Source organism: Ctenopharyngodon idella, chromosome 2 (genome assembly GCF_019924925.1).
Source record: "Ctenopharyngodon idella isolate HZGC_01 chromosome 2, HZGC01, whole genome shotgun sequence".
NCBI classification, from domain to species: domain Eukaryota; kingdom Metazoa; phylum Chordata; class Actinopteri; order Cypriniformes; family Xenocyprididae; genus Ctenopharyngodon; species Ctenopharyngodon idella.
This window is the reverse complement of record NC_067221.1, coordinates 12,594,057-12,606,653: the sequence shown is the minus strand read 5'-3', so window position 1 is coordinate 12,606,653 and position 12,597 is coordinate 12,594,057. Positions and strand designations below refer to the sequence as shown.

Sequence of the window (12,597 nt, the reverse complement as noted above, 5' to 3'; positions counted from 1 at the left end):
ATGAAGTTCTAAGGCCAGTTACGGACGTTGACATGAGGGGTTTCCTGTTTGTGTCACATGTAAAGAGAGCCGGTGTCAGTCAGGAAGAAACACATTTATTGAGGGCAACAGTATCTATTTCATCGAGGTATCATCATGTAAGTAGATTTGAGAACAGCTTATTTTAAAAGGTTCTTCTAAAACATCCGTTTTTCGAGAAATTTAGAAGAAGTGTAATTTATTGGTGACAGCTTTAAAACGCAAATTCTGTTGTAAGGTTTGTTTATCTATGATCGTTATCCACTGTTCAAGTGTAAGTTAACGTAAAACAGAGAGATCTAATGCTATGCTTTTCCTTGTTATATTTCGTGCATTTTACAGTGACCATTTAAATTTTAAATGACGTTGACGTTTACAGTCTCACCTGTGACTGAGCAGGTATAACTTAGCTATAAATATCTTTTAATTTTAGGGCACCGATGTGAGGTTGGTATGTTTGGCCGAGGAAGATATTTCCGCTGGATAAGGTTCGTGTTTTTATCCTTCTACCAAAGGTTGACTCTGCATATTAAACTGGGATAGGAAAAAGTGTTTTAATATCATAAAAATGATACACTTCAGCTTTAATGCCATCTTAATGTCCAATGTTGACAATGTCTTTCATGTCCAGGTCTGCCCTTTGGCAGAGTTTTGCCTTGCTCAGCCCATCAGCCACTGGGAGAGGCTAACAGTGAAGCAGCATGTCCAGTGGGAATGAGTCCTGTCTGTTTGAGAATGGATCCGTCAGCCTCCTCTCCTGCTTAGTTCATGTGTGGGAGGAGTGGGCAGGGCTCGGGCAGCTCGAGGACTACCTCAGTTTCTTGGAGTATTTGCTGTGGGTTTTCACGCCTCTAGCAGTGGTCTTCATCCTGCCTTTTCTCATAGTTATCCTCCTCTATCTATCCATACTCTTCCTCCATGTGTACAAACGCAAGATCCAGCTGAGGGAAGCTTATTCCAATAACCTGTGGGATGGTGCGAGGAAAACTTTGGCAACCCTATGGGATGGACATGGTGCTATTTGGCACGGTATGTAATGGATTTGGCTTGTTATCTGCATTTACTGAGAAGTGGATTGTTATCTTGTTTAAATAAAACAAATCCCTGTGGTTTGGGATTTTTCATTGTGGTCATATTTTGCATCCACTGTGCTGTTAATTTGGTCTTTGAGTGATGGATGGGAATAGTCAAAGCATAATTAAAAAGTGATCTCTAAAGACATAATGTAAGATATGTCTAACATATTCTACATAGATTGCCGTTTTTCTCTCAGCCTTAAACCGTCTTATCCTTTGACAGCACAATTAATGATAGTCTGATGTTCCTGGCATTGAATTGCAATTTTAAAATGTGTAACCTGCTCAGTCTTTATCAAGCAAAACATCTAAATAGCTGTTTTGTCTGATTCACTGCACCATTTTAATCTCTTTTGTTTCATTTCACAAAGTGCATGATATTTCTAAAGGTTACAAATAAACAAAACGTTCAAATGTTTGGTAAGATTTTTTTTTTTTTTTTTTTTTTTTTATGGTTTTAAAAAAAGAAATTTATTCCCGTGATGGCATCATGGCAAAGCTGAATTTTCAGCATCATTACTCCAGTCTTCAGTGTCACATGATCCTTCAGAAATCATTCTAATATGCTGATTTACTGCTCAAGAAACATTTCTATTCTATTATTAACAATGTTGAAAACAGTTGTGCTGCTTAATATTTTTGATGAAACTGTAATCATAGAACTCTTTTTATTTGAAATAGAAATCTTATACATTATAACTGTCTTACGTTTTAATGTCTCATTTTAATTTCCATGTTATTTCATGAATAGTGTTGCAATGTGTCTTACTTCACAAAAATGTTGACTCATTTCCACCTGATTAAAGTAGGCATATATTTTGTGACAGGTTATGAAATCCATGGTTTAGAGAAGATTCCAGATGAAGGACCGGCTCTCATAGTCTACTATCATGGGGCGATTCCTATAGACTATTATTATTTCTTGGCAAGTGTTATCATTCAGAAGGGAAGAACTTGTCATTCGGTGGCAGATCATTTTCTGTTCAAGGTCCCAGGTAAAAACTACTTTCATACTGGAATGAAGTGATCAGTCAGCCTCATTTTGCTCATGACAGAGTCATTACTCAGTACCTAATTTCATTGTGATTCTCTGAATTTTGGGACAAAACATGTCCTACCAAGACCTTCGTTCATCTTTGGAACACAAATTAAGATATTTTTGATGAAATCCCAGAGGTATCTGAACCACCCATAGGCAGCAATGTCACTGCACCTTTCAAGGCCCAGAAAGGTAGTAAAGACATCGTTAAAATAGTCCATGTGACTTCAGTGGTTCAACTTTGATGTTATGAAGCGTCATGAATACATGAATACATTTTGTGTGCAAAAACGAAACAAAAATAACAACATTATTTAACAATTCCTTCTCTTCCCTGTCAGTCTTCTACGCTGTTGACATTGTAAACACAGTGCAGTGCTTCCGTGTTCGCTGTCAGAACGCCGATTCACTATCAGCCAGCTCCTGCATCAGCAACACACGCATGCGTCGTGCTGCTCACATGTACAGCGTCGACCAATACTGAGACTGACAGGGAAGAGAAGAAATTGTTGAATAAAGTCTTTTTTTGTATTTATTTTTTTATTCTCGCCGCTTCATAACGTTTAAGGTTGAACCACTGTAGTCACATGTACTATTTTAATGATGTCTTTACCACCTTTCTGGGCCTTGAAATTTGTTATGGCTTTGCTGTGTATAGGGAGATCAGAAAGCTCTCGGATTTCATCAAAAATATCTTAATTCGTGTTCCGAAGATGAACGGTCTTACGTTCATCTTCGTAAAGATAAAAGGTCTTACGGGTTTGGAACGACATGAAGGTGAGTAATTAATGACATAATTTTCATTCTGAACTAACCCTTTAACACAAATGATTTTATTTAAACCTTAAGAAAAACCTAAATATAAATATGTATCTTTTACTTATTTTAGAAATATTACTTCAATTCCCTGACCAAAGTCAGTCAATCCTTTCCATATTTTACCTTCATTGAGTTCAACAATGTCATACACGCTCTGGTGAGATTTTCAATTTTACTTTAATTGTGCTTCTATTCTCTGTATAATGGCAGGGTTTAAGCTCCTCTTGGAAGTGTTTAGTGTGATCCACGGACCGCAGGAGGAGTGTGTGAAGGCCCTGCGGAACGGCCACCTCCTGGGCATCTCTCCTGGAGGAGTACGGGAGGCCCTGTTCAGCGATGAGACGTACCCTCTGATCTGGGGCAAACGCAAGGGATTTGCACAAGTGGCCATTGACTCTAAAGTGGTAAATGACTGTCCCTCTTATTCTGCTCCTTTCATGCGGTTTTGTTGTACTAAGAGTCGGTTTTGTGCCCACAGCCAATTATACCAATGTTTACTCAAAACTTGAGGGAGGGATTTCGCTCTCTTGGAACATTAAGTGAGTCATACAGAAAACATCAAACTTTGACACAGTTGTACTCTAAATAGATTACATACCATTTTGAAAGAGTTAAATGAGTCAGTTCATCATCTCAAAATGTCTTCAGGATTTTACCGATGGGTGTACGAGAGGTTTCGTCTGCCGATAGCGCCCATCTATGGAGGATTTCCAGTCAAATTTCGCACCTACTTGGGTGACCCCATTCCATACGATCCCAAACTCAATGCAGCTGAGTTGGCTGAAAAGGTAGGACTCCTTAGACCTCTAGTTTTGTTTTTTTGGAACTCTTTAGTCCTGTAAAGGTCTGACTTTTTGTTGTATTTGCTGAGCTGGTGTTTTGCAAATCTACAAGAGGTTCTAACCTCTAGACCGCCCCGACAAGTCCTGACCTATTGTTGACTACACAACATACTCTAGTGCCATTTGTTTACACCGTCCCCCTAAGGGCACGTTCCACCCCAGAGTGGTGTTCACCATTCATCACATATGCAGGTGTACAGAGTCTGCAAAGTGAGAGAATGCTTGTATAATAAAGGACACCCCATATGAGTGAATAAAGTTTGGTGTATTATGTTTTTTTAAGAAAAATCGTAGTAGCCGAGTCTGTCCCCTCATTTCATCACATGCTAACCTCAGGTAATAACTACCTTCTTTAAAACTTGATGAGATTTTTGTTTTCAGAATGGATGTAGGAGATGTCTAAGTAGGGCTATAAGTTTTGTACTCAACATTTAAACCTTTTTATTGTATGTATACAAGTTTTATTTATTTATTTTGGCACCATTCAAAAGTTTGAAACCAGTAAGGTCTTCAGTGTCACATGATCCTTCAGAAATCATTCTAATATGCTGATTTGCTGCTCAAAACATTTTTTTTTTTTTTTTTTTTATCAATGTTGAAAGCAAATTTTTCTTAATATTTTTGTGAAAACCATAGTACATTTTCATAACATCAGGAATCTTTGATAATTAAAGTTCAAAAGAACAGCATTTGTTTGAAATAGAAATATTTTGTAACATTTTAATTGACAATAATACCTATAATAACTATTAGTTTCACAGTGAAGATGTCGCATGTTCAATTCATGCATCTGAGTCAGGGTTTGTTTTAACTATTGACTTCATAAATATCTCATATTCAGTGTATTTTCTTCAATCCAACCCATCTGTTCAGGTGCAACAGGCAGTTCAAGCACTTATCGACAAACACCAGAAGATACCTGGAAACGTCCTCCGAGCTCTTTTGGAGCGCTTCCAAAGGGAACACAAAGAAGATTAGCACACTTGCCTTCTCTCAGACTGAACAAATGAATATGCTTCAAGCATAATTCTGAATAAAACTGAATACTGGAGATTTTATAATATTGTTACACTATGAGATTAGCAACTACTGATGATATAGTGGATGTAACAGCATATATATCAATGTTGCATATCAAATAATGGTGCGTCTTTGTAATGTCTGGTTACATTTAGTCTTGTGCATGTTGAAGAGTGTGTTCTTGAGTTTTGTGTGAATTTTTTTTTTTTGCACACTTTGGTTTTAATCAAAGGACCACTGCCAAATAGTTTGTCCACAAAGCCTTTGGTTAGTTTTTTATGTCCTTTTAATAAAATAGCATTCTTTCCTGGAAATCGATAATAATATATGAAGTTCCAAATTTAGATTTGGGAATTAGCTTAATTGTTCAGTCCTGTCAGTCATCAGTACGAGCGTATCCTCTATTTCTCCCTCTACATAATACCCTTATAGGGGGGTTGAGATTGGAGCTTGAGCCAAGCCTCGGGTTTGAGCCTCCGTTGAGGACAGCAAGCTAAGTTCGTTTAGGTGAACTCGTGAATGACCTATCTGAAGGAATTAATTAAACATTATGGATACTGTGATTTTTGGGATTTTATAAGCACACTTAATAATAAGAGACATTCTTGAACATGTTCTTTGATGTTGAATACTTACACGTTTTAGTCTGTATTACTGTCGGAGGCAAACTTCTGTCTATTTGATACCGGTCTGCCCTGCACTCAGAGCTTATTATAACATTCTGATTATAAAAAAAGAAGTATGCAAACGCTAATGATTTTATAAAGGTAGCATACAGGTCTTACAGAATTAATTTTGTAACATTCCTGAAATGTATGGATTTAGTAGTACATTAAATGCTATTTCAAGCAGCATAAATGCTGTTGAATCTAATAAGTTATCAAATCTGATCAGTGTGGAAATAAATGGGTTTAAATGTATAATTTTATAAGAGATTTTATTATTCACAATAAAACTGCATATTCCTATGGATTCAGTGTTGGTAGAACCGTTTTAATGCACTTTTTTGCTCCCATGATCCTTGGGGAGAAAATATCTTGTGTGTGACAAAGATCAAAGTGTCAGCATGAGCACAGTCCTCGTCATATTGTCCTATGATCTCTGCACATCCTGTGTGTTTGGTGTACGATATGCAAATGCACCAGTCTTGCTATTTATAAATCTGTTTGGTATTGACTTACAGCATCTGTGCTTCCATTGTAAATCCCCCACCCCACCCCTGAAATCACATGGAAAAAGAATATATATATATATATAAATAAAAAAGTGTTTAATTTATTATTCATGATTTCGCCTTGCATTATACACGTGCTCATAATTTTCCTTCAGTCTCTTCTAATTAAGGAGTGAAACCTTAAATCATACGATGTGTGAGAATACATATTCAGACAAACTAATCACCATGGCTTGCATTTGTTGTGACCACCATTGCTTTTTCTCTCAACCTTGAAATAGTCGCTGACATTCTGGAAATTCAAATGGACCTTATTCACACATTAACTGCAAATCCGAAAGAAGTTGGCAAGGAACTCTAATAAAATGACCACAGTGTACTTTATTAAATGAATTTGGTACTTTGTGTTGCATTAGAATCAAATAAAAATTTACAAAAATCCAATATGTACAAAAATGTAACGTTCTTTTTGTTTTTACTCTTCAATTTACAATAAAATCAGATAACAGATTTGATGCATTTTACGCACTTCAGACTTTCATCACACGATACAACTTAAGAGACCAATAATAAGCAGTTTTTTGTTTGTTTTTTTGCTCTTTTTTATGTCATTTAATACATCACATACACCACACTAGTTTTATCTGTATTATGTCATATGTTACTGCCGATCTCTAGTCAATAGACACCCTTCACGATCAGGACTCAGAAAGGAATGTTCTTTTACACATGTACATTTGCATACATTTATTTACAGTTAAATAGCCTTTTGCAAGTCACTATGGAACTTCCGTTGCAACTGAAATACCAGTAAAGTCTGTACATTGTATATGAACGTTGAACTGAACGTCACCGAGTTCATTCAATTACTGTGCTTGTACTAATATCGTGCTTTATAAATAACCACCGATTATCATTTATCTAAATGTATTTTTTCCCTCCATCTATGGCATTTTAGTTTATCTAAGCATCTATGTCTACAGGTGAGGGAGGATCATCAATTTGTTTATTCAACAAAAGAAAGCTTCTCAGATGAATCAAAAAAGCAAGTCCCACTGTTAACCGAACGAGTCGAAGAGCTGAAATTTTCTCTCACTGATATTACAATTAACAATGCTCACAATCGTGTAACAGTACGGCCTGTGACCCATGACAATTTGGGTCGTCATTTTGATTGTTTGTCTGCATATGCTATTTCGTTTCAGTCCGCTTTCTTTTTTTTTTTTTTGTCTGCTTGCAGTATAAGCACAGTAAGTACGCTTATCGATAATGCAACGTCATCATACTCTCATATGCATGACTAAAACTAAACCAAAAGAAACAAACAGAAAATGTCACTTACGAATAATGAATCTACAAAAAGGCGAGCGTCGGTTAAGGCAAATAAAACTGAATCAGCTTGCATGAATTGAATGTTCTCCTGCTGTGAGTAGTTGTAAAATAAGTCCTGTATTTAAGCTCGGCTCTACTGATGTACCGGTAATAAACAGAACAGCCTTCAACTCCTCCGCTCATCCACTGGGACTCCATTGCAACAGATTCCTTCGTATCAACTAGAGCTGGAGAGTGGTCTGTTTAAAATACCGCTTTGAGGTAGGTTACAGGTATGATTTGAAATCTTTCCAGAGCGAAGAAATGGTGAGCTATGATATCAGGTTTACTGATAAAACATAAATATAAAAATAGAGATGAAAGTGCAAAACATAAATACATAGTTTCTGTAACGTTATGACTAGCTTAAATGTTTTCACGCACCGTGCTTCTATCGCCGCCATCTTTAAACTAGGACATAGGCCTACGTACCTTTTAAAATGTAAACAGCGTGAATAGCTTCTTGATGTTGGGCCAAATTTCAACTCCCTGCCAGATAATTATTACGGTAGGCACGACATTTTCTAAATCCATTTTATAGATCTTATTGTAAACAATCCCAGCAAGCAATAGCCGTCATTTCCCCGTCTAGGTTAACCAGACGGCTTCTAGCCAAAATAACCCTGAATTTGTTTACATGTCGTTTTTGCCAAAATCCATTATGTAAGCAAAGTTTTCATTTGGTCTATTAAATTTTCACTGACAGCCCAAATTTTACCTGTTTTTAGCCTAGACAGGGCTGTGTTTGGATGGCTATTAGATGGTTATTATTCTTTTAAGCGCAAAATTGCTTGCTGGGATTCATTCATGTATATGTTTCTTTCTTTTTTTATTTTTATCATAAGATTTAATCAAAATGTCAAAACAGACTTCTCTCTGGTGACGTATATATCTGACTTTTCCACTCATTTAGTCTGCTTAAACCCGTCTCTGCAAGCTTGTGTTCATCTGCTTCCATTTTTGAGTTCAACGGCCACATCTCAAAGTCCAGTCAACAACCAAGTCCTGTCCTACATTTTTTTTCTTTTTTGTTAATCCATTTAACTCGGATGTATGTCACAATATGGAAGAAAAATCTGCAGCTACTTCCATTTCATCAGGTGTGGTTAATAATCTGTGTGGTGAATTCAGCAAAAATCAGTCCCACACAGGATTTTGGGTAAAGACCTTGATTCATTCCGCATGTGCTGAACGAGTGTTTTAAATTCATGTCATATTTCAACATTAAAAATTATTGAGGCCTTGCACCTGTTAAATATCACCAAAACTTACCAACACAGCCAGTGTTGCCATTAGTAAGCTCCTCTTAATCAAATGAACCAAAACGCAGTATGCAGCATGCTTGGGGTATCACTGAAACAAAAATAAGACGGTAATATGGGAAAACTAAAAAAAAGTGGGATGATTTCGAAAAATCATTGATACGTAATATCACAGAGTTGTGCGATATAACACTCGTTTTCCTTCAAAAATGGTCTTGTGTAGGTGGTGCAGCAATTTAAATGTGAAAATTGCCAAATTAGTGTGCTAACACAAGTTTTTTGACTACAGGGGACAGGGCTATTTTGGAAAATTTTGCCAAGAGACAAAGTATCATCCTCATCCATCACACAGAGAAATGAAAGTATAAGACACATTTGGGGGGGAAAAAGACAGGATAGGAAAGTTGCAAAATAGCTAAAATATACAGATCTACGTTTCACTGTGGTACTGGTTATAGATTCATACGATCTCATCTAAATCATTTTTTTTTTCTGTTCTATTTTCTTTTTTTATTTGCAACACAATTAGGATCTTCATCTGCAAGTGTGCAGATCGCTGTGGGCTAAAACAACTATGCTTTCAGTTCATTTGCCACCGATAATAGGACATTACAACACTTCAGGAGTGTTTCAAAGCTACAATAAAATCCAAATTACAGTTCAGATTTGACCAACTGAAGCAAAACTAAATGTCCTCTATCAGTCATCTCCACACAGTTAAATGGCATTATGCAAAAAAATGTGCACCTTAAAATCAAATATTTTTTAAGACACCTTTAAAATCCATCAAAAAACAAAAGAAAACCAGAAGAAAATGGAGTATATAAAATGTTACACATAAAACAACATTTTTCCCCACATTTTCAAAATCTCAAACTATCCACAACAGGCACATCTAGCTTCTTTCGCAGTAAAATTTCATCTTGTCTCTCAACGCAAGTGTAACAACAACCAAATAAATCCTTTATTGTTCTGAGACTCCTTCCTGTGACAAGTTTTGTGCTTGTTTTGTATTTCTTTTTTATTTTTCCACCCTCACCTCCACGTCTCCATAAATGCCTTCAGATATTCGACATAAAGACACAAAGAAGCACTTGCAACTGAACGGAAAGTTTAAAACTCCAACACTTTCATATATAAAGGATGCTTTTGGCAGATTTAAAGATACAGTGCTCTTTTAGGCAGATGTGATTTGTTGAACAGTAGAGTGTCATTCAGAGCACATTAGCTAGTCTGCGCTCTGTCACAGACCAGTTATCCCTAACGCTTTGATTTGTAGACCGTGAGTTGGCAAATGAAGAGCCCCATGGAGAAAGTCTTGACTGCACTGCAGAGTTTGGAATAGTACACTTGGGTGGCTTTCCAGATGGGTTGAGGTGCTGAAAACTGGCCCCGTTTATTGTGTGTACGTGCACTCACTTTTCTGCATTGATATAGCACACAAAACACAGACACACCAAAACCTGACCCAGCCTAGAAGAACACTGTATCTTTAATCTAGAAGATGAAGCGCATCCTGGTTCTGTCGAGTACCGTTTGGCGGACACTGTGTGAATTTGGTGGTCTGTGCCCTCCACAAACGGATCCTTGGTCAGCCCACAACGGTGAGGTGAATGAGGCCAGATCGCCAAAGGGAGCTGCCAGGAAGTGTTTTCTTGGCCTATTGTCTTCTCCCAAAGAAGAAAACGAGCATGTGTTCTCCCTGTTTTGTCATCCCAAGTGGCAAGGAAACTTGTGATGATCGCATACTTTCTTTTCTTGTCTTTTTTCTTTATACAGGATTCAAGTAGATGGTTGAAATGCTGCCCTGTTTTTATATATACAGTTTGTGGTCAAGCCACAGTTCAGCGTGGAGTCAGTGTGAGCGGAGTGTTTGGCACTGGTACAGAGCTGCTGATGAAACACTACTAATAGGTTACAGCACCCTAAACAAGGACGTCTCGAGTCTAATCAGCAATTTTTTTATGCGTGTACCATCAATTTGATATTTGGACCACTGTTTCTCCAGTGCATTAGTAGTCGGTCGTTTTTTAATGCCGTTTCTGTGCACTGCATGCTTGATTTCAAAGGGAAAGGCCTTTGTTTTGCAGTTACAGTAAGAGACAAACTGTGAAGTGTTCTGGACGTCCTCTCGCAGTTTATAGGCGTTAGCCCAAGGACGGTCAACTCTGGGAATGGAGTGAGGGGTTAGTGGTCTATATCAGCCAGTGCAATGAATTTTAGAAACCCAGATATTCCCTGACAAGACAGAAGTAATAAAAAATAAAATGCAACGAGAGAACGGCTTAAAAAAGATTGATTATTTCATCTGTCCACAAATATGTTGTGCCTATATTTGTTTGTCCATGACAATCAACATCATGGCTAGATGCTATGTACGCTAGGAACGTTATTGCCACAGTCCTGCTGTTTATTCAAGCGGACGGTAATGTGTTCATGTTTGTGGGTTTCCACATCCCAGGCTACAAGGTGGTCTCGTACTCCAGACGCTCTTGAACCAATGTGTCATCTTTATACTGGAGGCGTGGCGGGGTCGGAGACGAGTCGATGGCCAGGATGGCTTTACGTATACTCCTGTCCAGCACATGCCTCTCCCATGCAGGATAGCGATTCCTGCACAAGTCTATTTTAATGACCGTCTCCTCAAGGCGTGGGGCTCGAGAGGAAGGTGTGGAGGGCGCGGTGGGCCGCACCTGAAAGACAGGCACGCAGCCGTCCCGCTCGCTGTACTTGGCCTCGCGGTCAGCGTCCCTGGCCAGAGTGCCTCCGCGGTTGGAGCGCAGGGAGTTGGTGGCACCCTCAGGGGGCAGCGTAAAGGTAGAAGTTGGGTCCTCAAGCTGGACCAGGCTGGCCGAGCGGCCGAAGCGCGGCCCGTTGGGATGAAAGAAAGCGTAGTACATGAGCATGAAGACGATGCCGGTGAAGAAGCTGGAGAAGATGACGCACAGAGCAGGGACGGCGAAGGCGTCCGTGCTGGGTGGTGAGCGATACAGGTACCAAAGCGCGCTCAGGGCCGTGTTCTCCAAAAGGATCATGAAGTAGTAGATGAAGAGGCGGCAGCGGGTGCGTCCCTCTTTCACATTAAACCAGCTGAAGATGTAGATGATTCCCACCACCATGTCAAAGACAATCTCCTCCCACTTGGTGATGCAGAACTCGGTCTCGCAGTGTACGATCCAGAAGGTCATGATGCACCAGTGCAGTACAATGAAGATGCCGAAGTAGAGCTGAAACACAGAGGCGAAGAGAGCGAAGGTCACTACGCGTGCAGCAATGGTAAAGAAGTGCCAGCAGAACTGAATGATGACGGCAAGGTAGCTGATGGGCTTCTTGTCATCGCGGGAATCACGCAAGGCCTTCTGGTAGGAGGCCAGAGCCCAGGCTAGTGACACCAGAGAAGCAGCCGCTGTCATCCCTGAAATAAAGAAGAGAAGCATCGGTTATGGCTGAACATCACAATCCTAAGTATCCCTGTCAATCCACCCAGGAAATATGAGCACAGTATGTATGTGCAGTATGTAAAGTAAATTACATCATTCAGTGTTTTCTTCAACTGACACATGCCAGGTGATAATTTTTATTAAAAGTGACAGATAACAGATAACTTTATTTATTTATTTATTTTTAATAATTTTTATGTATAGATTTTACTATATTTTAGTTTTACTATATTATAGTTTTACTCAGATTTTCATTCTTAAAGGGTTAGTTCACCCACAAATGAAAATTCTGTCATTAATTACTCACCCTCATGCCGTTCCACACCCGTAAGACTTTCGTTCATCTTCGGAACACAAATGAAGATATTTTTGGTAAAATCCGATGGCTTAGTGAGGCCTCCATTGACAACAAGATAATTAACACTTTCAGATGCCCAGAAAGGTACTAAAGACATATTTAAAACAGTTAATGTGACTACAGTGGTTCAACCTTAAGGTTATGAAATGACGAGAATAATTTTTGTGTATCAAACTGC

At 38.6% G+C, this 12,597-nt stretch overlaps 2 protein-coding genes across 3 annotated transcripts in view; one reads left to right on the top strand and one right to left on the bottom strand.

Moving 5' to 3' along the window:
- Positions 1-24: 24 nt before the first annotated feature.
- Positions 25-6,092, top strand: tmem68 (transmembrane protein 68). Of its 2 annotated transcripts, XM_051911397.1 has the most exons (9): positions 25-137; positions 452-506; positions 650-1,047; positions 1,922-2,089; positions 3,163-3,356; positions 3,431-3,491; positions 3,601-3,740; positions 4,078-4,130; positions 4,668-6,092. In XM_051911397.1, exons 3-9 carry the CDS (start codon positions 720-722, stop codon positions 4,819-4,821), a joined length of 1,098 nt encoding a protein of 365 aa, XP_051767357.1. In that variant the 5' UTR covers positions 25-137; positions 452-506; positions 650-719; the 3' UTR covers positions 4,822-6,092. The 2 variants fall into 2 exon arrangements, with proteins under 2 accessions (XP_051767357.1, XP_051767365.1); XM_051911405.1 differs by lacking the exon at positions 4,078-4,130.
- Positions 5,012-12,597, bottom strand: part of xkr4 (XK related 4) — a 65,138-nt gene continuing 57,552 nt past the window's right edge. Inside the window, exon 3 of the mRNA XM_051911346.1 lies at positions 5,012-12,036. Coding sequence (XP_051767306.1) covers positions 11,084-12,036 — 953 coding nt within the window. The 3' untranslated portion in view covers positions 5,012-11,083. The remainder of the gene's footprint in view (positions 12,037-12,597) is intronic.